This window comes from Protomyctophum parallelum, assembly GCF_964188405.1.
Source record: "Protomyctophum parallelum genome assembly, chromosome: 4".
NCBI classification, from domain to species: Eukaryota; Metazoa; Chordata; class Actinopteri; order Myctophiformes; family Myctophidae; genus Protomyctophum; species Protomyctophum parallelum.
In genome coordinates, this window is record NC_139700.1 from 1125642 (window position 1) to 1151295 (window position 25654).

General features: G+C 45.3%; 1 protein-coding gene across 1 annotated transcript; it reads left to right on the forward strand.

Annotated features, from left to right (window-relative positions):
• LOC310857742 (hepatic lectin-like) lies at positions 1-24062 on the forward strand. Its single transcript, XM_083763600.1, has 6 exons — positions 1-107; positions 266-337; positions 1235-1321; positions 22363-22496; positions 23082-23185; positions 23889-24062. Exons 1-6 carry the CDS (start codon positions 2-4, stop codon positions 24055-24057), a joined length of 672 nt encoding a protein of 223 aa, XP_083619726.1. The 5' UTR covers position 1; the 3' UTR covers positions 24058-24062.
• The last annotated feature ends 1592 nt before the right edge of the window (positions 24063-25654 follow it).

Here is a 25654-nt window from a genome sequence, read left to right on the forward strand (position 1 = left end):
CATGAAGAATGCTTTACTTATTCTCCTGATGTTCTGTCTGTCTGAGGCTGACGACATCCGCTGGGAGTTCCAACAGTTTAAGAGACATCTGGAGGAACAACATGCAGGTCAGGATGTTTACCTCATTTTAACAGATTTATTTTGGGACACTTTTTGAAGTTGCTTTATTCAATATTTTTTGGCGGAAAATGAAAGTGCATATACTAAGTACTTTTCCCACCACTGAATTTCACATATCAGTTTTTTTCTGTGATACTGTTTTCAGCAAAGTTTTCAGAGCTGGCTTCCAGACTGACTGCCAGTGAAACCAAGATTACAGAGCAGAAACACAAAGCAGGTACAGAGAATGTATTTAATAAAAATCACACCCGTGTGAAGGGAGGGGCACTAATAAATGATGTTAAACAAACAGTGCAAACATTAACAATAAAGAGACAATATGGCGTAATGAGTTACAAAATGACGTAAGTTCTCCCTTCATTGTCAATGGCGTTTATGAAACAGACATTGAACTAGTGGGGCGCTCTTATCATCATACATCATCATACATCACATTCCCTGCTTTGCCAATCAAATCATTTCCCTGGTGCAAATACACTCTTGTGCAAAACATGTGAAAGGATAAAGAAGTCCGCACACAGGCTCTGCTCCATTGGTGTTTTGTTTTATTTAAAACACCATTTATTTATTTAAAACACCATTAGTTTAGACACACAACTTTTCGGCCGTGAACGGCCTTCATCAGGTGAGAACCACTGACATAGAAACATGGGGTTTAAGTTAAATCCTGTTTCTATGTCAGTGGTAGGGTTTAACCCTGTGAGAACCACTCACATAGAAACATAGGGGTTAACCCTGTGAGAACTACTGACATAGAAAATAGGGTTTAACCCTTTCAGAACCACTGACATAGAAACATAGGGTTTAACCCTGTGAGAACCACTGACATAGAAACACAGGGTTTAACCCTGTGAGAACCACTGACATAGAAACATAGGGTTTAACCCTGTGCAAACCACTGACATAGAAACATAAGGTTTAACCCTGTGAGAACCACTGACATAGAAACATAGGGTTTAACCCTGTGAGAACCACTCACATAGAAACATGAGGATTGTATATTAACTCTTTGCGTACCACTGACATAGAAACATTCAGAAAACATGATTTGGAAGACGTGTAGAATCTGGCCTCAGGTCTTAATGAGTTAATGAGTGCTATTGTTTCCATACAGATCAGCTACAGAGCAGTAATGAGCAGTTCCAGGACAAACTTAACCTACTGACGAAACAGCAGGACTGCCTGAAAAGGAAGCTCTGTGGTGAGTGTCATCCATCCATCCATCTTCAGCCGCTTATCCGTAGTCGGGTCGCGGGGGCAACAGCTCCGCCAGAGATCTCCATGCAGACTTCCCTCTCCAGAGCAACATTACTAACATAATTCCTCTTGGGGGAGACGTTCCAAGGCCAGTGAGTCGATGTGTTTCCTCCAGCCGGTTCATCTCCGGCCGATAGGTGTTAACTATTTTGCCGACGTGCTAAAAGGGGACAATTTAAAACAAAGGCAGCTTGCATGCTGTAGTTTGCTAAAAAACAGACATTTGCATGCACAAGGGCTGCCAAAGTAGGCTATCTTTGTTGTTTTTTTGTTTTTTCGCCCCCTCTCTTCGAAGTTAGACTGGGCCAGATCTAAACTGACTGGGCCACGGCCCGCGTGGCCCAATGGACTCCACACCGGTGCTACAGCTGTGGGTGCGGCTTCAGTTCAGGTGGATCACCACCCATCACCAGGCAAACCAGGCATACTTAATGAACTGGTGGGGGTGCCCACATAAAAACGACATTTTAACAAATACTGTACACTTTTTTGAAAAGAATCTTCCTCCTTAACAATAAGATATAACAATAAGACCTGATGATCATGTTTTAGGGCGGAAAAACATCATGGCACTCCATCTTTAAAGCTTTAAGCCCAAACCACACCAAAGGGTCGCCATGCAACTCCTTGGGTCCAAACGGTTGCGAGGAGTTGCATGGTGACCCTTTGGTGTGGTTTGGGTTGCATGGTGACCTTTTGTTGTGGTTTGAGTTGCATGGTGATCCTTTGGTGTCGTTTGAGTTGCATGGTGACCCTTTGGTGTGGTTTGGTCGTAGAATTCAACCAGTTGAATCAGTAGGAGAAACTGCTGAATGCTAACTTGCATATGTTACCGTACCATTAACAACATACATATCTATATATCTCTATATATATATATATATATATATATATATATATATATATACCGTATATTACCAAATAGTAGCCCGGGATGTTAATATGCAAAATCGATTCGGACCCCGGGCGTTCATAAGGACCTACAGTAGGCCGTTATTTGCCATAGGCTGTTATTTATTTTTGCACTGGCCTGCACAAGGCCATTATTTGGTTTCAGTATATACAGTACATACATGTAGTGCAAATATTGTCTGGAACTGGTATTACTGTAATAATAATAAAAAAACAAAGCTACAGTACATACAGTAAAGCGTTTACAAGTATACTGTACAAAACATAATAATACCGTACAAGTGTACAGGGTTCCTACCGCCATGAAATTCAGTGAATTATTTTTAATTTTAAAATACACGCCTAGAAAAGCTCATTTGGAATTAAAATGTTTGGATATCATTTCATAAATGGCAACCTAACAACTGTTAGTGTTAGTTACTTTTTTTACATCTGTTCTTTTTTCCATGTTGTGTTGGGGGGATTGATAGCATACAATAATCCTCATTAATGCATAGGCCTGGAAATGGGGTAAAACTACATTTGGAAATGTTGTAGAATATGAATTGTTAAAAAAATAATTGTGGAAACTAAACTTGTGGGAACCCTGACTGTAGCAACCTCAATGCTACCAATACACCAACAACCTCTGCGTCCATGGGATGCATTACTGTACTCAGCAGCATGTACAGTAATAATCACGCGAAAAGATCGCAGTAAAACAATAATCCACGGACACGATCATTTTTCATGGCCCCATCCGATCTCATCCTACGTTATAAAGAGTAAAATCCACGTAGGAATCGTTGTAGAACCACTATAGTTTGTCATAAAAACAACAGGCGGGGGCCGCCATGTTGCTCAGAGATGAGCGCTGAGCGGTGAGCGGAGCGCAGCCTGGAGACCAGAGACGTTTAGAGAGAGAGAGTGACGACAACATACCATTCAGTGACTCATGAAGCTCCGTGAATAAACAGTGAACAGAGTTGTCGCAACTCTTTTATCTAAACGGCGCTGCCTCCGACAGAAAGACAGGGGAACATTTTTGAGCATGACAACTAAGCATCTAGACCCGATTGAATGGGAAACACAGACACTGTTGTATGTTGTGCGGTGTGGACCAGTGTAGGAACGTTTCAAACCAATAGGAACTGAAATTGGAACGATATAGAGAAGATTGAGATCAAAGATCAATGCAGTCATCTTTTTTAGTATGGTAAACAATAAACATTGTGTAACCCAGGTGAAAATAGCCAAGTCAATAAAATAAGGATTGCAAATGGACTTATAAATGGACTTAGGATATAAACCAGGTTAACATAAAGTAACCAAACTTCTACTGAAGAGCTTTAAATAATGAAAACTAAATAGGATTAGTCTAAAACTATTTTACTATACAGAGTACAATGTAGGGGTTTATATTTATTCTGTATACACATTCATCTACTTGTCTGTCTTTGAGAGAGCTATGCAATGCTCTGAACAAGCCAATGAACCAATTGACCAATCAGGTCTCTCAATTAATAGACTGCACTTTGGAGAATCACCAGCCCAGGTGATTCAGCTAATCAGTAATCACATGCTGCAGAGCACAGAATGTTCTGGAGAGAACAGGAGAGAGAAGCCTGTTGAGCAGACAATTTGACAAACAAGAGGAAAGACAAGATTTGATGAATGTGAACAGATTGTTTTCATTTAAAGAGAGTTTTGATTGATCCAGTCTCTTTTTGAGAGAAGAGTGCTGATTCTTTTGAGAAGTTTGATCATGGAACCTGTTAATTGTGTGAACTTTGTGAACACTGACTTGGTGAGTTGAACTGTAGCCTACTGTGTTTGTGACTGCAGCAGCAGCAGCAGCAGCCATGTTACACTCTGTCTAACTTCCATGGTAACAGTTTTGATTTAATTGTATATCCAGCTAATTGTAAATGTACTGTTAGTAGTTGAACTAAGATGAAGACAATGTTTAATTTTTTTGGGCACAACTTCAACAGTGAGAGGTAAATAGTCATAGGAACCCCAACTACAACTATTAATATAAAACAATATACAAATGTGCAAATATGTCTTTTTTTAACAATAACAGTAAAATGTTTCAAGTAAAATGAGATTAAAACAAAAACCAAACTGCAAATTTTAACACAAAATCAAAGTGATAAACTTTTTTTTTTAAATCGATAAAATCAAAGTCCAAGTATCTTTTCTAACAATGAATATCAAGTTATATCAAACATCTGTATCACAGCATCACAACAGTATACAAATACAATTATATGTACAGAAAGCTCTCGCAGAGGACAGGGGAGTTCAGGGAGTTCCTTCCTCACAGCTGGAGGCAATGTTTCTCCTGATTCAAGCTGGAAGATAACTTCTCGAATAGCAGGATCTGCTCTCTGTTTCTGCTTTATCTCTTCTTCCGGTATTTTGGGAAGGACTGGAAAACCTTCATAATACTCAAAACTTTCAGGGATAGCTGCCGCAGACATGGACAGAGACTCAACAAGTGGGATATTGGGACAACTGTCATCACTGTCCATAGCTGGACGAACTAGGTGTTTGTCAGTGATTGCACAAACCACTTCTTTCGGGACAAAAGTGGACTCATCATACCCAGGCAGGTGATGCAAGGTAAACTGACGGATCCGTTCTTGTTCTTTCTGAGAAACGAGGTCATTGGTAAGTTCTCCATGGGGCCGACGTGAAAGACCATCAGCGTCGAGATTGCTCTTCCCCGCTCTATACTGAAGCTGGAAATCGAAGGTTGACAGTGCAGATAGCCACCGATAGCTTGTAGCATCCAACTTGGCCGTCGTCAGCAGGTAAGTTAGGGGGTTGCTATCTGTTATCACGGTGAAGGTGTTTCCATACAAGTAGTCACTTAATTTTTCGGTGATACACCATTTGAGGGCCAAAAACTCGAGTTTGTGAGCTGGGTAGCGGGCTTCACTTTTTGATAACCCGCGGCTGGCATAAGCAATGACACGCATTTCCCCATCTTGCTCTTGGTAGAGCGCAGCTCCTAATCCAGTGGTACTTGCGACTGTGTGTAATATATATGGCAGCTTCGGATCAGCAAAGCCCAGTATAGGGGCAGTGGTGAGCTTATCAATGACTGTCTCGAATGCAAGTTGACAGCTTGCTGTCCATCTTCCTCCAAAAGGCTCTTTAGGATGGAAGTACTTGTTGCTGTCGTCTTTCGCTTTACAGCTCTTCCTGAGTGGTGGGTAACCAGCAGTCAGGTCATTCAGGGGTTTCACAATCTTAGAGTAGTCCTTTATAAATCTCCTGTAATATCCGGAAAACCCTAAGAAGGAGCGTAATTCCTTGAGATTTCTTGGACTCGGCCAGGTCTTTATAGCTTCAATCTTTTGTGGGTCCGTTTCAACACCATGCTGTGAGACAACATGTCCCAGGTACTTCACTGACGTTTGGAAGAACTTGCATTTTTCCAAGGAAAGTTTCAACCCGTACTCCTTCAGACGACTGAGTACGTGGAGTAGACGTTTTTCATGCTCTTCAAGGGATTCTGAGAATACAATCAGATCATCGAGAAACACGAGAACTTCTTTTAAGTTGATGTCTCCCATGCAGTTCTCCATCAGCCGTTGAAATGTGCTGGGGGCATTAGTAATACCCTGGGGCATCCTGTTAAACTCCCAGAAGCCCAAAGGACATACAAAGGCTGTCTTGTGTTTGTCTGCCTCGTCTACTTCTATCTGGTAGTACCCTGACTTTAGGTCCAGTACAGAGAACCACTTAGAACCGGTGAGGGCAGAGAAGGTCTCCTCCAGATGGGGCAGAGCGTAGGCGTCTTTGATCGTTTTCAAATTAAATTTCCTGTAATCAATACAGAGCCTGACATCTCCATTTTTCTTTCTTACAACCACGATGGGTGAGGAATAGGAGGATTCTGATTCACGGATTACTCCTGATTCGAGCAGCTCTTGCAGATGTCTTCGCACAGCATCAAGATCGTGTGGATGTATCGGACGAGATCTTTGCTTGAAAGGTTCTTTGTCACGTAACTTGATCTGATGTTTCACTTTGCTTGTGTTACCAAAGTCCAAATCATGTTGTGCGAATACTTCTGGCATGGTAGTCAATTTCTGGGAAATTCTTTCTTTCCATTCCGCTGGGACTGGAGAATCGGCAAAGTCGAAGCGTAGTTTTAAGCTGTCATCTGAAAGCTTAGTAGAAACTGGATCAGTGGAGTTCTGTTGGTGCGACACAACTTGTTGCAAGGCGTGAAGTTCAGCTATGACACTCTTAGCAGGAATTTCAATGTCATGCTGGGTTTCATTGCGTAGCACAACAGGTAATGTCTGGGATGGTTTTTGAGGTATTATTCCTCTTTTAGGTTCACAGTAAGTATTAGTTTTTAATCAATGAAATTTATTTTTATGAAATCAAAATACTTTGTTATTTATCAAATTACCTTCTTGTTTCACCTTTAAAGTATTCAAAGTAAAAGCATAATCAATTTCACTTAATCACTGGAACACATACAACATCAAATAATCACATTCACATTCCAATTCACATAAAAGTAATAATAGCCATAAATCTCCTTTAAGGTAATATAGTCCAATGCACTTCCCACTGTGAGGGGCAGTGATAATGAGTAGAAATGTGTGAGAGTCTCAGAGTTCTGAAGAGTTCACTGAGAGTCCGTCTGAGTGTAAATATGTTCAGTGTATTGTGACTGTAAAGTTCACTGTATGTCCATCCAGGTATGGTAGGTGTGTGCAATGTGTATGCAGTGGAAGTGCACTACAAATGGCTAGCACACTGAGGGTTTCACTGTGTGCTGCAGTGGTAATGGTGTTGAGTTCTACCACACCACACTACCAAAGGCTCAATCTCTTATCTGTTTAAGGGGACAGCTGTGTTGAGGATCTTGATCCGGGGAATCTTGGGTAGCTCGCCAGAGTGATATGCCAATATCACTCGAATCAATCCAATCAAAGCAAAAGACCTGACCTGTTTATAAAACAGGTCATATAATCACAAATTAGGATCACAGTTTAGAAAACAAAAATAAAACATTGTCTTCATCTTAGTTCAACTACTAACAGTACATTTACAATTAGCTGGATATACAATTAAATCAAAACTGTTACCATGGAAGTTAGACAGAGTGTAACATGGCTGCTGCTGCTGCAGTCACAAACACAGTAGGCTACAGTTCAACTCACCAAGTCAGTGTTCACAAAGTTCACACAATTAACAGGTTCCAGGATCAAACTTCTCAAAAGAATCATCACTCTTCTCTCAAAAAGAGACTGGATCAATCAAAACTCTCTTTAAATGAAAACAATCTGTTCACATTCATCAAATCTTGTCTTTCCTCTTGTTTGTCAAATTGTCTGCTCAACAGGCTTCTCTCTCCTGTTCTCTCCAGAACATTCTGTGCTCTGCAGCATGTGATTAGCTGAATCACCTGGGCTGGTGATTCTCCAAAGTGCAGTCTATTAATTGAGAGACCTGATTGGTCAATTGGTTAATTCATTGGCTTGTTCAGAGCATTGCATAGCTCTCTCAAAGACAGACAAGTAGATGAATGTGTATACAGAATAAATATAAACCCCTACATTGTACTCTGTATAGTAAAATAGTTTTAGACTAATCCTATTTAGTTTTCATTATTTAAAGCTCTTCAGTAGAAGTTTGGTTACTTTATGTTAACCTGGTTTATATCCTAAGTCCATTTATAAGTCCATTTGCAATCCTTATTTTATTGACTTGACTATTTTCACCTGGGTTACAATTGCAGGCAATGCATTTTGATTTAATTGTAAGAGGGAGCGTATCAACACACAGGTGTACTACATGTTCTGATTGAGCAAGGGGAAGCAGCGGACAAATCTCTGGGTTACTTTAGTAACCTCAGTTTATCAAGCGAATCGAGCGAGATAATCGCCTAAGGGTGGCGCCATTTCCATGGTGCCAACACAGAATAAATCCATATACTCACGAAACAATACTGATTGGGTCGTGCAGCTGTCTGTCACGGTTGTAGCTGCAAGCTCCGCCCCAGAGCCTATAAAGCAGCGCACAGCCGGACGACGTCATTCCTATCAACCAGTCCTTTTTCTGTGCTTTTTTCTAAGCAAGAAGGGTAGTAAGGGCGATTCTCTCGCTCGATTCGCTTGATAAACTGAGGTTACTAAAGTAACCCAGAGTTTATCTAAGCTCATCTCGCTCAAGAATCGCCTAAGGGTGTACATAAACCCCCCGTATCACTACCACCAGTTGAAAAGGAGGCCCGACCCGGGACCCCTCCCCCAGCAGTCCCCTGCCCGTGGGGAGAAGGAAAGGCAAGGAGGCTATCTGGACCACAGGCCCAGTAGACAAGAACCTACCTAAGGAGCTAGCCAGTGAAAACTGTCTAAGCACTCAGACGCGGGCTGATGGTTCCCCATCTCATATGCCCTAGGCTCTATCTCCTGAAGTGCGCGTGTGTGACCGTTGTTCCCAACTGTCCCATCACCTAGCGGCAGCTCCCAGAACGGCGTGAGCAATTCCAAGAGATGCCACGTCCAAGTTATAGTACGTGGCGAAAGTCGAAGGGGACGACCAACTCGCCGCCGTACACACATCCTGAAGTGATGCTCCCTTCGCAAGAGCCCAGGATGCAGACATGCCTCTCGTAGAGTGAGCCCGCAAACCCTCCGGGGGTTGTGTACCACTCTCGGCATAGGTCAACTGTATGGCTTCCACAACCCATTGTGAAAGTCTCACCTTGGTTATGGGATTCCCCCTTCTCTGAGGGTCCCATGCGACAAACAACTGATTGCCCTTCCTAAAGGCAGCAGTCCTGTCTACATACAGTTTCAGCGCCCTGACCGGACAGAGACTGTTCAGCCTCTCGTCTTCCGCCGATGCGAAAGGGGGCGGGTGGAAAGCTGCCAAGTCTACCGGAGTACATCCGGAAGGAAAGTTCTTGGGCAGGAACGACAGGTTCGGCCTGAGCGAAACCCTGGTACCGTTCCCACTAAATCTCATGCAGCTTGGACTCACCGAGAGCGCGTGCATGTCACTAGATCGCTTCGCTGTAGTCAAGGCGACCAGCAGGGCAGTCTTAAGTGAGAGAAACTTCAAACCCACCGTGTCCAGCGGTTCGAAGGGGGCTCTCGACAGAGCGTGCAGTACCAAGGTCAGATCCCAGGAGGGAACTAAGGATCTAGATACCGGCCGAGCACGCTTGACACCCCTCATGAACTGTCGAATCAATAAGTTCTCACTTATTGGTCTGTTGTCCATACCCACATGGTAGGCCGATATGGCCGCCAGATTGAGTTTCACTGAGGAGTTCCCCAAGTGTCTATCCAACAATTCTTGCAAGAAGGTTAGGATAAGAACCACCGAGGCCTGAAAAGGAACGGCCCGTTCCGGCCTCGCCGCACACCAGCGCATAAACACGCTCCAAGCCGTGTTGTACCGCTGTCTAGTCGAAGGGGCCCTGGCCCCCAAGATCGTCTCAATGACTCTAGGGGGCAAGCCTGTGGCTATTAGAGTCGACCCCTCACCGGCCACACCCAGAGGTCTAAGTCCTGTGGGCGCGGATGGAATATCTCGCGACCCGCCTGGGTAAGCAGATCCCTCCACAGAGGGAGCTGCCAAGGCTGGTCGTAGAGGAGGGGAAAAATGTCCTGTCTCCAGGACCCTCGGGCTGGAGCCACTAGTAGCACGTTCGAGCCCTGAACCCTCACCCTGGCTAAGGTGAAGGGAATCAGCTCTAGTGGAGGGAAGGCATAGAGTAGGCCCCGAGGCCACCGATGTGCCATCGCGTCCAGTCCCAAAGTTGGCGAGCCTGTCAGGGAGAAAAAGAGTGGACACTTCTTGTTCTCGTCTGTAGCGAACAGGTCTGCCACCGGAGTCCCGAACCTGTCCCAGATCTGTTCCACTACACCCGGGTGTAGGGACCAGTTGCCGTAACGGAGGGGACCTCTGGACAACAGGTCTGCACCCGCGTTCAGTAGTCCCGGGACGTGGCAGGCTGTCAGTGACAGAAGACGCCCGTCGCACCAAGTCAAAAGCCTGTATGCCAACGTGTGCAGGCGTAAGGACCTCAGTCCACCCTGCCTGTTGATGTAGCACATCGTTGTCGTGTTGTCGGTACGGACGAGGACATGACAACCCCGTATGAGCGGCTCGAACGCTTGCATCGCGAGGAAGACCGCTAGGAGTTCCAGATAATTGATGTGGGCGGACCTCAAGGTTCCATCCCATATCCCTCTGGCCGACCTGCCTTCGTGGGTGGCCCCCCACCCACTCAGGCTCGCGTCCGTAGTGACGACCTTCCTGGTCAACGGTAAACCAAGGGGGATTCCCTCCGTCAGGATCCGTCTGTCCGACCACCATCTCAGGGCGAGCGTGCATTCCCCGGAGATTGTCACTCGCCGCGAGAGGAATCTGGTGGGCACCCGTAGAGACCTCAACCAGCGCTGAAAGGGTCTCATGTGGAGTCTGCCCAACCGCACCAGGGAGATGGCCGACGCCATCAGTCCCGCCATACATAGGCAGATTCTGAGTGGCAGTCTGTGTCCTCTCTGGAACAGGGCCACGCACTTCAGGAAGGCGTCGATCCTCTCCGGGCTCAACCGAGCCGTGAAGGAGACTGAATCCAGTGCTATGCCTATGAAGTTGATCGACTGGGCGGGCACCATAACACTCTTCTCGTGATTTATGGTGAACCCTAGGGAGGACATATGGGACACCACCCGAGTGGTGTTCCATAGTGCCTCCTGTGGCGAGCCTGCGCTCAGAAGCCAGTCGTCGATGTAGCTCGCTACACGTAGACCTCGTCGCCGCAGAGGGGCCAGAGCCGTCTCGGTGCATTTGACGAACACCCTGGGGCTCAGGGACATCCCGAAGGGGAGAACCGTGTATTCGTACACCTTCCCCTTGAAACCAAACCTCAGGAACTTCCTGTGAGGTGGGTAGATAGGGATGTGAAAGTAGGCGTCTTTCAGGTCTATAGATGTGAACCAGTCGTTCATGCGTATAGAGCGCACAAGAGACTTGGCTGTCAGCATCTTGAAGCGGAAGGACTTGAGGTACCGATTGAGAGCTCGTAGGTCCATGATTGGACGCAGCCCCCCCCCCTTCTTCTTGACCAGGAAGTAGCGTGAGTAAAACCCGCTGCGACTCTGGCTCAGGGGTACCTCTCTGACAGCCTTCTTCTCCAGCAGAGAGTTGATCTCCTGCTGGAGAACCTGACCCGCTTCGCCGCGTGCATCGGAGTAGAGGATTTCTCCGAATGCAGGGGGTCTCATAGCGAACTGGAGCCTGTAACCTCTCGCTATGGTGCGGAGAACCCAAGGAGACGCTCCGCACAGTTCCCACTGTGTCAGGCGACGCGCAAGGGGGTTCTCCATCGCCAGGGGAGCGCGTCGTCGCGCAGGGCTGGCGCCCCCTGGTGGACCAGAGAAAATTTCGGCATGACCCGTCCTGCCAGTGGCGTTTAGGCCCGCCACAAGGCCAAGGTCCCGCCCCACTGTGTCGGAGAGCCCGGGGGCTACTCCTGGCAGTGGGTTCATGTCCCCCCGATGTTGTTGTTGTTGTTTTGTTTTCAATGGCATCAAGGCCTTTATTACAGGAAAATAAACATTTACAACATTTGGAACAACAACATTCTGATGAACGGCCGCACCCGTGGTGACGCTCCGCATCATGAGCCGCCGCCTCTTCCTGGGCGGTCTGAGTGTGGGAAGGACACTCGAATCCAGGCTCGGGGGGGGAGGGGAGACGTCTGGTCTCGTCTCCCCTGGGACGGGGACGGTGTCACTTGTTCTGCGGCTCCCGACGGCCTCTGCCCTGGCCTCGTCTGGGGCCATGGGTTGGTTGGCCGCGGCCACGCCCAGCCGGGCGTCTGTCACGGCTGGGGGCGTTGGCCGAGGTACCGGACGGTGCCTGCTGGTCTCCTGTCCTCTCCCGGCGGGGCTTGGAGCTAGAGCGACCACCCCTACCACCGCTGGTGCGTTGGGGTTGGCGTGTAGGTGGGCGGGAGGACTGGCGCGAAGGCTGGCGCGTACGCTGAGCCGGAGCGGCGTAGGCAGCAAGGGTCTCACGACCCTTCTTCTGGCCTTCCCAGGTCAGAGCCAGCTCCTCCAGTGTCCCCTCGAAGAGGCCACCAGGCTTGATGGGCGCCTTCCGGAGCTTCGCCTTGGTCTCTGCAGGCAGGTCTGGAGAGACGTCGAGCCATCTGTCCCTCTCCGCCATGATGGAGAGAGACATAGCTCTCCCCACCTGCTCTTTGACGGTGTGGACGAAGTCTACAGACTCGTCATGGAGACGACGAACCTCTGCCATCTGCTCTGGAGATGGGGAGTCCCCCATTTCCAGCAGCAGGCTCGTGAGAGACCCCTGCAGCAGGAGGGCGGCATTGAGGTGCTTGCCAGCCGATGCCAAATGTGTGTAGAGCCTCCCATTGGCTGCGGAAGCCTCCCTGTCCTTCCTATCTGTCAGGACTGGGTCCTTGGACAGTGGGGTGACATGGGAGGAGGAGGGGTCTAGGAGGAAGGCCGCCATGATCCTGTCGATGGCCGGCATCTTGTCGAGGCCCACCGTGGGCATGTCCTCAGTGTCCAGGGAGAGGCCCACGCGGCGCGGCATGGGGAGCGGTGTCAGCGGCTCCTTCCACATGGCTGTCAGGTGGGCTTTGAAACCTTGGGCCAAGGGAAGTTTGACTCGAGGGACCGGTTTGGCGGTCTGTCTGAGGCGTGATCCCCATTCCTCTTCCTCTGGTGGAGGGGGCGCCGCTGTTGGCCATGCACGGCCACACCTGATGGCCGCCACCATGAACACCTCCACAATGTCTGCCTTGTCCAGAGGGAGGAGATCCAGTGGAGGGAGGTTGTCCGGGTCCGCTTGGTCGGTGTCCGGTAGGTCACCGAAGCGTACGTCACGGTCCAGGATGACGTCGGGGTCAGAGGACCTGTCGTCCTCGTCGTCGGAGTACACCTCGTCGAGGACCGTGAAATCCTCCGTATGGGGATCCTGGTATGAGGGCAGGTCGTCTTGAGGATCCACCTCTTCCATCTCCTCGCCCCAGTTGTCGTTAATACGCTGTGGGGGATAGACATCACTGGCGGAGCTGCCGGCCGTTCCGGCTCTAGCAGCACCGGCGGAGCCGTAGTAAGTGTCAGGACTGCGGGCCCTTCCGGCTCTGTCAGTCCAGGCGTTGGTGAAGGACGCGGCCGGCTGGCGACGTCTAGGCGCCGGTTGTGGTCTGGCCCGTGCGTCCTCGCAGGGCTCCTCCTCGTAACGGAGGGATGGGGCCCTCTTCGTCGCTATCCTGGGCGCCTTCCTGGTCGGTGATTTAGACCCAAAGGTCAAATCCCGTCCCGTGACCGTTGCCGTAGGGCGGGCCTTAGGCTTGGTCACAGTGGAGCCGGACTTGGCAGGGATCCTACCACTGGGAGTAGGAAGGGAGGGCCAAGGATCAACGGCAGGGCGGGACAGGGTAGCTCTGAGGTCAGGACCTCCATCGCTGTTAGGGCCCCGGACGGGGTTGTCAGCGATCCTTCTGAAGTGTGCGCCGACCCGTGAGAGGCGGCGGCCCTTGTCCTTAGTAGTGAGGACAAGGCAGCATGGACAGAAACCATGTGTCTCGAAGGCCTGACGAGCGTGCTCAAGGCCTAAACAGAACATGCACGAGGTGTGCGGGTCGTCTGACGCCAGGGTTCTGTTACAGGTACGACTGAAACAGATCCGCTCACGGTCCTCCTGGGTCTGGTCGTGCCGCGTAGTGTCACTGCCAGTAGCCATGTTGACTAGTGTCGTTTTTCAACTATCCACTGAGGTGTAAAGAGGCTAGAAAAAACCAACCAGGGTCTTCCGACACAAGGAGAGAGTTTCGTAGGCCAAGCGCAGTGTTCTCCAGAGGTCTGGAGAAAAAGTAGAAGTAGCTAGAAGTCGCTAGCATATAGCCACAAAGTCGCTAGGTGTAGCCAGATGACGTTAGAAGTCACTATAAACAGCTACAGAAACACACACCAAGAGCCAGGGGCAGTCAACAGTAGCTAGAAGCAACAGGAGTAGCTGATAGCAGCTAGAGGAGGCTAGAAGTAGCCAGAGGGCAGCTAGATAGTAGCTAGCTAGTAGCTAGGGCCTTTCGGCACGGAGCAACGTGCGTCGCCGATCTAGCGCTAGGCCTTGCGGCCGTGTGGGAGCCTGTGATAGCCGTGGAACGGGCTTCCGAGCCGACGGGGTCTTACGACACAACGTGGCGGGAAAGAACGTGGGTCAGCGCGGGCCGAGGGAGTCTGTGAAAACTGCGTTTTAGCTAGTAGGGTCCCTCAAGGTTTCCGACGATAGTGTAGAGAAAACAGGGGAGAAAACAGAGCTAACTGGGGTTGCAAAGCGGAGGTTTATCAACTCACCGTTAGCAGAGCAGTGCAGGTTGACTTCCGCGGGTCGCCAGGCTGAGCTTCTTTCCGACGAGCGGCTGTGTCTTGTCTATCGTCGGCTGGCTCTTGTTCCACGGTCCAGGCAGGGCTTCGCGGCTAACGCGAGGTCTCCCGACACTGGTTAGGCTGAGCCACAGCTAAGCTAGCGTTTGTCAACAGCTAGGCTAAAGCTAAGCTAGTGTTAGCCAAGGCTAACGGGGCTATGTCCGAGAGGCTTCACAGCACTGACAGGAAAAAAGCCCCTTTTTTATTGTTTCTGAAACTTACTGCGTTTCGTTCTCGTGAGTGTAAGACCACCGGGTTTCCACCGCGAATTCCAGGGTACAAGTGAAGCACTCGTCCAGGGGGAATAATAGTCTCAACGGAGTTATGGAAGTGGTAGTCTTAGAAAATCTGTGTTAGCGCAGAAAAAGGCAGGAATGACGTCGTCCGGCTGTGCGCTGCTTTATAGGCTCTGGGGCGGAGCTTGCAGCTACAACCGTGACAGACAGCTGCACGACCCAATCAGTATTGTTTCGTGAGTATATGGATTTATTCTGTGTTGGCACCATGGAAATGGCGCCACCCTTAGGCGATTCTTGAGCGAGATGAGCTTAGATAAACAATGATTTCATTTAAACTGTAGGCCTGCGTACCGGTAGATTGCAATCGAATAAAACCATAATTTATAGGCCTACACTACACATAGCCTACTGTAGTACTGTGTGTAGTCAAGTGGCTAAACCCCACAGGTTACCGTTACAGGCCATAGAAAATGTAATGTCAAGCAGAGCCATGCAGTGCACGTGAACTGATGTTAGCATCTCACTCCATATAATTTAATAAAAGCATATAAAAAACATGAATTATACATCCAATGAAAATTTACACTTAGAATTAGAACAATCGATTGAAGATTGCCCGAGAATAACACAATTTAAATATCAACATTTTTGTTGCGCCGAGGTGGCGGTGTTTTATAGTACTATACTTGTGAGGACCTGGCTGGCGCACGCCACGCACCGAAAATGGATGATCTGCAAGCTCACAAAGCGCTGTCATGCAACACTTGTAGATACACGGATGACAATAAACATTTCACAGAATATATACCACTTTGCATTAAAACAATTGGTTGTGCATAGGCTGCATAGGCACTTGTGAAACTATAGCCTAGATTTATTTTATGGATGTGGAGGACTGGTGTTGCGCTGTTGTGAGGTGATTTTGGCGTGCGGAGATCTGCAAACTCAACACGGTGAACACGCATATAATAATATAAATGAGGGCTGAGGCTGATTAAGTTGGAAAATAACGGCCCATGGGCGCTTATATGGACGAGGGTGGTTATTTGAACGAGGCGGTTATTACGCAAAATGGTGTCAGAACCTGGGCCGTTATTAGGTAGTGGGCGGCTATTTGAGCATGGGCTGTTATTTGGTAATATACGGTATATATATATAATATATATATATATATATATATATATATATATATCCATTCTAAGCATTAGTTTTGCACAACAAATGTGTTGGGCTAAAATCACATCACAAATGTCAGCACATTTTGGGCACATTTAGCTAGGGCCGTACAAAACGAATGCTTAATGTGTTCAAGAGATGTATTGATAATCATAAACAAATTCATACTTCTATCTGTGTGAGAGAGAGGCTGTATAGTTCAAGTCAACATCTGGACTTTATTAAGAACAAGAATGTCTGGGAATACCACTGGGACAACCCTAACCCATGCAGCATTGTGTAATCTGGCGCAACTGAGCTACGTGATATTGTGTATTAGTTAGACTACAGAGAGTCTGGTAGAGGACGACACTGTGGGAGCTATTCAGTATTTTTGCTAATTCAGAATTTTTCTATATAATGATTTAATGCATTTAATAGTTTGTTTGCTTTGCTTAAGTAGTTTGTTTACAGACATTATTTCTGTTACAGCTAATGCTTTTATTTTGAAGGTGATGGGCAATTCTGGGGGCACAGCTGAGTCTACTTAATTAAGTCAGCACACACAGGTAGTCAGTGAGCACCGGGAACGTTCATGGTTTTTTACAAGCAGGTTAGGGAGAGCCTAGCACTTTGACATCTTGTGCTGTATGTCTGTCTGGAGAAGCCAAAATAAAACACCATCAAATGTTGCTGCCTGACTGGACAATGGTCTTATTCCCTACCACTGCGTACCTACAGGGCCGGATTTACCATCCGCCGCTATGTGCAGCTGCAGGGGCATGTGGCAAGAGGGGGCATATTGAAAAATAAAAAAATAAAAAAATGGACCCGCAAATCCGATCGAAAAAGCTAAAAGCTGCTCAGTTTAATTACATCCAAAATAATGTGTCACTCTCTCGGTCCTGCACTGCTGTACTGGAGAAGTATATCACTGTTTTCTGAGGGCAGGCAAATTTGCTTTTTGTAAGCGACTTCGTCATTCTGGGCTTGTGTTGTCTGAAACGTCGCTTGGGCTTGTTTTTCCATACCTGGTTGCTGGTTTCTCTCTCGAAATCTGGCGTGTGTGTGTGTGTGTGTGTACTACACGTGGTGACGCGCAAGTTTGTTTACTGTGTGAAAGTGTCATGGCGGAGCCCATATCGCGTTTCAAATGGATATATTCCTCCTTATTTCCTTCAACTGCCCCAATCCAGCACAAAGAACAGTCAAAGTAAGTTGTTGAGTCCCATGCAGAAAATTGCAGATTATGATCCCATTCCCACCGCCGCCACCGGATACCTCCTCCCCTGCTTTGCGTGTGTGCGTGTGTTTGTTTGTGAAGGTCGCACGCGCGCATCAACCTTTTTCATATCGGGGACCTCTAATTTAGTTGACATTAGAGATTAGACCCTTGACTTGGTGAGATCTGCCTCTGAAAAACTTTTGCAGGTAGAACAGTCAGTGTTTCCCAAACTGGAAACCTGGGCACTAGGGACATGTAAGCACATGGACAACTGCCCAGTTGTCCAGGTGCCAACATGTCCCTAGTGCCCAGTTGTCCTGGTGCCCACATGTCCCGGTGCCCACATGTCCCTAGTGTCCAGTTGTCCTGGTGCCCACATGTCCCTAGTGCCCAGATGGTTTTGGTGCCCTGGAAATGCCCAGAAATGGCCAGAAAATGCAAAATAAATCCATTTCTGAAATGCATTTTACTGGTCAAAAAAATAAAACCAATGTAATTTATTGCAATGGTTGCCAGTTGTATTCCAGTGAAGTTGTACTATTTGCCTATACCTTATTGTGTTCCATGTGTCCGGGGTTGGTTCGCGGGGGGGTGGGGGGCATTAAAAATGATCTGCACAGGGGCACTCATGGGGATTAATCTGGCCCTGACTGTGTAAGATTCGCTGCCCGGTGCCTCTAGTGGCTTTTTAAGTTTTTATTGTTCATGGTGTTAATTAGCCACTACAGACACCGATAACTGTGTGAGAGATGGTAGCTGGACTCTGGGCTTTGGCTCTCTGCTTCTGACTGTCACTGAATATACTGAAGATGTCAACAACTACTATGTCTTCCTAATTATTTTCCATAACGACATCACATGCTACCAGCTACTTTTAAAGGACCACTTAACCACTTTTCAACCTATCTTCATAGAATAGGTCCTCACTAATAATCAATTTCTTTCTACTCGGTCTGAGTCTCATAGGAGGGCTGTGGGCAGTTCAGAAACCGTCCTCCAGTGACATCATCGATGGGGAATACAAGCTAATAGAAACTGGAAAAAAAAGTGTGTTGTATATTTTGACTCGAGCAATTAAGGACATATAATTAAAATCACCTTTTCCATACTAAACCACGTTTAAGTAATTATGTTGATCATGTCCTCACAGTCACTGTAGTGTATTGCATTAGGCCTAATGGCCTATTATATTTATGTTTTAGCACTTTGAGCTGCATTTCATGTCGTGAAATGTCATTCATCTTGAAAATCTAGCAAGGAGTAACTTATTTTAAAGCACTACACTTCAGATAAATATATGCAATTATATTATGCATTGTTGTTTTAACTCTTACCGATGTCATTGTGCAGTTTGTGCCCAAAGCACTGTAGCCTGGGCCATGCATTGCCTTTATCATATTGGTGCCGCTATCCGTCGTCATGCAGACTAGACCGTCTTCACTCAGTTTCCAGGACTCAAGTGCGTCTTTCTTTTTTTTTTTTTTTTTTTTTTAATATTTTTTGTCCCACGATTTTGTAACCCATTTTTCACCCCTGTGTCAATCATCCTGTGATGTGATCCTGGGCTCTACACACCCTCCGCCAACCTAGGGAGAGCAACGGACTTAACTCATGCTTCCTTCATGCTTGAGTGTCCAAGTTGCTCCTTTACACCTGACAGGGGGGAGTTTCCCTGGTTGGACGTAGCGCGTGGAAGGAGCACGTTATTCCAACCAGTTCCTTTCCCCTCCATCAGGCGTCCCGGCTGGCCAGGGGGAGGCAGTTTAGAGACCAGGATTGAGTGCGTCTTTCATCCCCTGGGCAATCTCAATGCCTGTGTGGTCATTTGGGAAGAACGAGGTTTGTATAGGCAGAGGTTTTCCAGTCTCCATTTGTCCGAGATAAAGTGCACAGTCAGACTCATGTAAGGTTCCATCGTTCGACTGGACCACAGGTCGGTCGTAGCGGAAAAGTATTTCACATCGTATAGCTTCGTTGTCACATTACCACGTGTGGCTGGGTACATGGTCTTGTAGATGTGTTTACTTATATAGCGTCGGCTTGGTAGCTGGTAGCGGGGGTCTATCACTTGCAGCATCCTTTTGAACCCAGGCTTTTCAACTGTAAGGATCGGGACCTGGTCCTTTGCAATGTGAAACGCCACCGCGTCAGTTATGTTTCTCCACCGGGCTTCTGAAGTGGTGTAAGGGACGCCACGTGAAAATTAATCACCTAATGATACCTGCTTTGGCTTTGGAGCCGTGGGCTGTGATGCAGCAGCAGCCGCCCGCAATGCTTTGCACTCGTCCCATTCGGGGCTATGCTTGTGTTTATATTCCAGGTGGTTGAACAAGTTAGTAGTGTTACCGTCTCTCACAGGCACCGTCTTTTTACACATTTTACACCGGGGACTAGTTTGCTCCTCATCTGAAACAGCAAAGCCGAACCATTTCCAGACGACAGACTTTGTCTTTCCTTTTTTAACAACCAACTCCTCGTTACCGCTCCCAGATGCATCCATGTTGTTTCACTTATTTTTATTTCTTTCACTTTTTTGCGCGGCAGGAAGAGGGAGGAGGAATTACGGTAGCCTGCGTGTGAGAGAAATTTACCGTAAATGCGCTAGTAAAAGGGAAACACGATTTTCGATTAACTTTTTTGGAAATCGTCCAAATTAAGAAATTGCGATTTTGATAATAATTTGATTAATCGTGCAGCCCTATACTGAAAATCTAAACATTTTAGTAAAAAAATCTTGTTTAAAAATAAATCTGCCTAATGATGATGTCACTGGAGGACGGTTTCTAAACTGCCCACAGCCCATGAAATTTGTGCCATTTTATCATGATTATTAGTGAGGACCAAGATAAGATAAGATCTTTTATGTCACTGTATGAGACATACAACAAAATTCTGTATCAGTATCAAGTATCAAGAGAGGACGCAAAGACAACGAAAAAAACACTGAAGGGGCTAAAACTTCATGGCATAAAACTGTTAGTCCGTCATAGTCCAGTCCATTCAAGTCATCTCAATCCATTAATAAATATTAAATATTCTAATGCACTGTTAAAATGATAAGATAAAATAGAGTGCAGTACTTTCATCCGACGGAGCATTGGTCCGAACGACAACTTACCTCCTCCCTCACCCTAACCCTATAACCTCCCCCGGGGCAGACACCTAAACCTAACCGCAACCCTCTCCCGACCCGCAGCGCACCTCGGAGCATTGATCCTTCGGAGCAATGCTCTGTCGGATGATATAAGGGGACCACACAATCATAAAATTCATGTGCAAATTCATCATCAGTAGGAGGGGACCATGGGGGAATATATATACTATATACTATTGCACTTGCCCATATGCTATTGCATATATACTATATCATATTGCGTTTGCCCATAGTCTATATTGCACTTGCAAGATAGGACTGTGCACATGTGTGTGCACGTGTGTGCGTGCGTATATGTGAACTGAGCAGTGTTTTCACAGCCTTTGGAAAAAAGCTGTTGGACAGCCGGTTGGCTCTGGCCTTAATGACCTTCAGCCTTCCGGATGGAAGGGTCTCGAACAGGTGATGTCCGGGGTGTGAGGGGTCGTTGGATATCTTTAGGGCTCGCTTGTGGAGACGGCTTGAGTAAATGTCACTCAGGTGTGGTAATGGAGAGCCAATGATCCACTGCGCTGTCTTGACCACTCGCTGTAAGTCCTTCTTCTCTACGTCGGTGCAGCTGGAGTACCAGGCTGTGCAGGCGTAGGTCAGGATACTCTCAATGGTAGAGCGATAGAAGTTGATGAGCAGGTTCTGCGGGAGTGCATTCCGTTTCAGCTATTATATGAAGATATAAAGGCATGATATAAGGCATGATGCATGATATAGGTTGTTAAAGGAGAGTTTGGTGCTAGAAGGCTTTCTCACCTTTAGTTGCAGTTGTTTAGTCCTCATAAAAGTGGTTCAGTTGTTATTTTGTGAAGAAAAAAAACGCATCATTAGCTATTTGCCCCTGCCCGACCATAAACCCTGAATTGGGCACTGGATTGTAGTGCTAATTTGCTTATTTCCAACGCTCGAAAATCCATTTTTGAGCCCGGCCTCCTATGTACTGCAGTATGCAGTAACGTGTGGACCATACTTTTGACATTATGGAGAGAAGATGTATACCAACAATATATATTTCCGTGATATGTAAATAAGCAAATTAGCACTACAACCCAGCGCCCCATTCAGGGCTTATGGTCGGGTAGGGGAAATAGCCAATAATGCATTTGTTTTTCTCACAAAATAACAACTGGACCACTTTATGAGGACTAAACTACTGCAAATAAAGGTGAGAAAGCCTTCTAGCACCGAACTCTCCTTTAATGGTATGTTCACCAATTCTGAAAATTGATCAACATATGCAGGCAGTTTCTACATGCTGGGGACCCCTACTCAACATTTCTAACATCTACATGCTGGGGACCCCTACTCAACATTTCTAACATCTACATGCTGGGGACCCCTACTCAACATTTCTAACATCAGTTTCTACATGAGGGCAGCAGTGGTTCAGGGGTAGAGTGGCCGGATGGCAATTGCAAGGTTGCCAGTTCGAATCTGGGCTCCCCCAGAGTCAGTGTCGAACTGTCCTTGAGCAAGATACTGAACCCCAAATTGCTCCCGATGTGCTGGTCGGTGACTTGCATGGTTTCCCCAGTCACCTGTGTGTGTGTGTGTGTGTGTGTGTGTGTGTGTGTGTGTGTGTTGCACAATCTATGTAAAGCGCCTTGGATAAAGGTGCTATATAAATGCACCATTTACCATTTTATTTTACCATTTACATGCTGGGGACCCATACTCAACATTTCTAACATCAGTTACTACATGCTGTTTCTACATACTACATTTCTGATAATAAAACTTGAGGGTACTCAAAACGCCAGGGTTTACATTCTGGCAAGTGTGTTTCTCCAATGTTAAATCATTCTGTCATTATTCTGAGCAAGTGAAAAAAGAAGACAAAAATAGGCTAATATTTTTTGTTTTATTTTTCAGAACAAGATGGATTTACATATGGTGACAGTCTGTGTTATTACATCTCTACTGAGACGAAGACCTGGGACGAGAGCAGACAGTGGTGTAGAGACAGACACTCTGACCTGGTCATCATAAAGAGCAAAGAAAAAGAGGTGTGTGTGTGTGTGTGTGTGTGTGTGTGTGTGTGTGTGTGCGCACACCGAAAGGGAAATTCTTGGCAGAAACCAAATACTGAATATAGGTAACAGTTTTTCCTCTTGTACTGCCTTTTGTCCAGCACCTGGGCTGGAGTGGAGGTGTATGCTCTATTTGTGAAGACAAATATCCTTCGGGACAATAAAGATCATTATTATTACCTTTGTACCTTAAAGCTACCAGATTTATGGCAAAATAAATGGTTATGGCAAAACTTCACTTACATAATAATCACTATTATGGGTCCATAAAACATTTATTCAGCTCTTTTGAATGCATTAATTGCATACACTATTCGGTGATACATTTTCTGCCTATTCGGGCCGAAACCGAATAGGCCGAAAATGCATTTTTAGCCATTTGTATACATATTATATATTCTGCCGAATATTTTCTGCGGCCGAATATTCTGTGCATCACTAGTGTGAAGACATTTGCGTGTGCAACGAACATTTGCGTGTGTAACGTATATCATGAGGAGACAGTTCACTATGGTACAGTTTGTATTTTGTACATCAGTAAACATCAGTTTTTCTGTACAGGACTTGGTTGTCAGTTTCAACAAGCCGGTGTGGCTGGGTTTGACCGACAAAGTGACTGAAGGAATATTCCAGTGGGTGGATGGAACTCCACTTACCACACCTACGTAAGACTATACACTTAACCCATTCTGACCTGAGATCAGATTCATACGAGTTTTCCACCGGACACTCGTCTGATTAACCCATTCTGACCTGAGATCAGATTCTAAAAATGTCAGTCGTTCTTCGATTTTTCAAAAAATAGCAGACCTACAAGCTCGTATCGCGCCACTCGGTGGCGCGATATGAGCTTGTAGATCTGCTATTTTTCAATAGGTAAAGCATAACATGATGCCAACACCAACATGGGTGCCCGGTCAGAATAGGTTAAATTATGTATGCGTGTGTGTGTGTGTGCATGTGCGTGCGTTCGCATGGAGAGAGAGAGAGAGAGAGAGAGAGAGAGAGACTAATGTAATATTCATAAATGATGTTTGTAACGGATTCAGGAAAATCATCACTTGGCAATTTCTAAATGAATGATCGATGATAAAGTGAAAAATCTAGTGATCAATATATTATGTTTTAATTAAAAAACGCTGTCAATAAGCCATTGTGTTGTATACTTCACTATATCCAATTAATTTGCATCTAATATCTAGAATATCATTTGAGGTCATGATTTAAAAAAATAACCTAAATATTTAGTGACAAACCATCGTTGCAAAACTAGTGTACTAATTCTATGTTGTACTTCTACAGGTACTGGTCTGGTCAGCCTGATGATGTAAAAAGTAGTGCACTAATTCTATGTTCTCTATTCTGCAGGTACTGGAGGCGTGGTCAGCCTGGTTTTGAAACCAGCACCTACCCTAATGCAGGATCAGACTGTGTTGATTATTATGACGGGTCTCAGTCTGGCACTCCTACCATAGGATGGAGCGATGCACCGTGTTCTGATTGGTTCTACTGGATGTGTGAAAGATCTCTGTGCTGAAAGCATCATGTCACAATGTATCAGTTAGTATTAAACCATCATGTCACAATGTATCAGTTAGTATTAAACCATCATGTCTCAATGTATCAGTTAGTATTAAACCATCATGTCACAATGTATCAGTTAGTATTAAACCATCATGTCTCAATGTATCAGTTAGTATTAAACCATCATGTCACAATGTATCAGTTAGTATTAAACCATCATGTCACAATGTATCAGTTCGTTTTAAACCATCATGTCACATTGTATCAGTATTAAACCATCATGTCACAATGTATCAGTTAGTATTAAACCATCATGTCACAATGTATCAGTTAGTATTAAACCATCATGTCACAATGTATCAGTTAGTATTAAACCATCATGTCACAATGTATCAGTTAGTATTAAACCATCATGTTTCAATGTATCAGTTAGTATTAAACCATCATGTTTCAATGTATCAGTTTGTTTTAAACCATCATGTCACAATGTATCAGTTAGTATTAAACCATCATGTTTCAATGTATCAGTTAGTATTAAACCATCATGTTTCAATGTATCAGTTCGTTTTAAACCATCATGTCTCAATGTATCAGTTAGTATTAAACCATCATGTTTCAATGTATCAGTTAGTATTAAACCATCATGTCACAATGCATCAGTTAGTATTAAACCATCATGTCACAATGTATCAGTTAGTATTAAACCATCATGTCACAATGTATCAGTTAGTATTAAACCATCATGTCACAATGTATCAGTTAGTATTAAACCATCATGTCACAATGTATCAGTTAGTATTAAACCATCATGTCACAATGTATCAGTTAGTATTAAACCATCATGTTTCAATGTATCAGTTAGTATTAAACCATCATGTTTCAATGTATCAGTTCGTTTTAAACCATCATGTCACATTGTATCAGTATTAAACCATCATGTCACAATGTATCAGTTAGTATTAAACCATCATGTTTCAATGCATCAGTTAGTATTAAACCATCATGTCACATTGTATCAGTATTAAACCATCATGTCACAATGTATCAGTTAGTATTAAACCATCATGTTTCAATGCATCAGTTAGTATTAAACCATCATGTCACAATGTATCAGTTAGTATTAAACCATCATGTCACAATGTATCAGTTAGTATTAAACCATCATGTTTCAATGTATCAGTTAGTATTAAACCATCATGTCTCAATGTATCAGTTAGTATTAAACCATCATGTTTCAATGTATCAGTTAGTATTAAACCATCATGTTTCAATGTATCAGTTAGTATTAAACCATCATGTTTCAATGTATCAGTTAGTATTAAACCATCATGTTTCAATGTATCAGTTAGTATTAAACCATCATGTCACATTGTATCAGTTAGTATTAAACCATGTCTCAATGTATCAGTTAGTATTAAACCATCATGTCTCAATGTATCAGTTAGTATTAAACCATCATGTTTCAATGTATCAGTTAGTATTAAACCATCATGTCACAATGTATCAGTTAGTATTAAACCATCATGTTTCAATGTATCAGTTAGTATTAAACCATCATGTCACAATGTATCAGTTAGTATTAAACCATCATGTCACATTGTATCAGTTAG

Coding starts and splice junctions, on each gene's coding strand:
- LOC310857742 (XM_083763600.1), top strand. CDS start 2: ATGAAGAATGCTTTACTTATTCTCCTGATGTTCTGTCTGTCTGAGGCT. Junction 108..265: donor TCTGGAGGAACAACATGCAG/GTCAGGATGTTT, acceptor TACTGTTTTCAG/CAAAGTTTTCAGAGCTGGCT. Junction 23,186..23,888: donor ACTCCACTTACCACACCTAC/GTAAGACTATAC, acceptor TCTATTCTGCAG/GTACTGGAGGCGTGGTCAGC.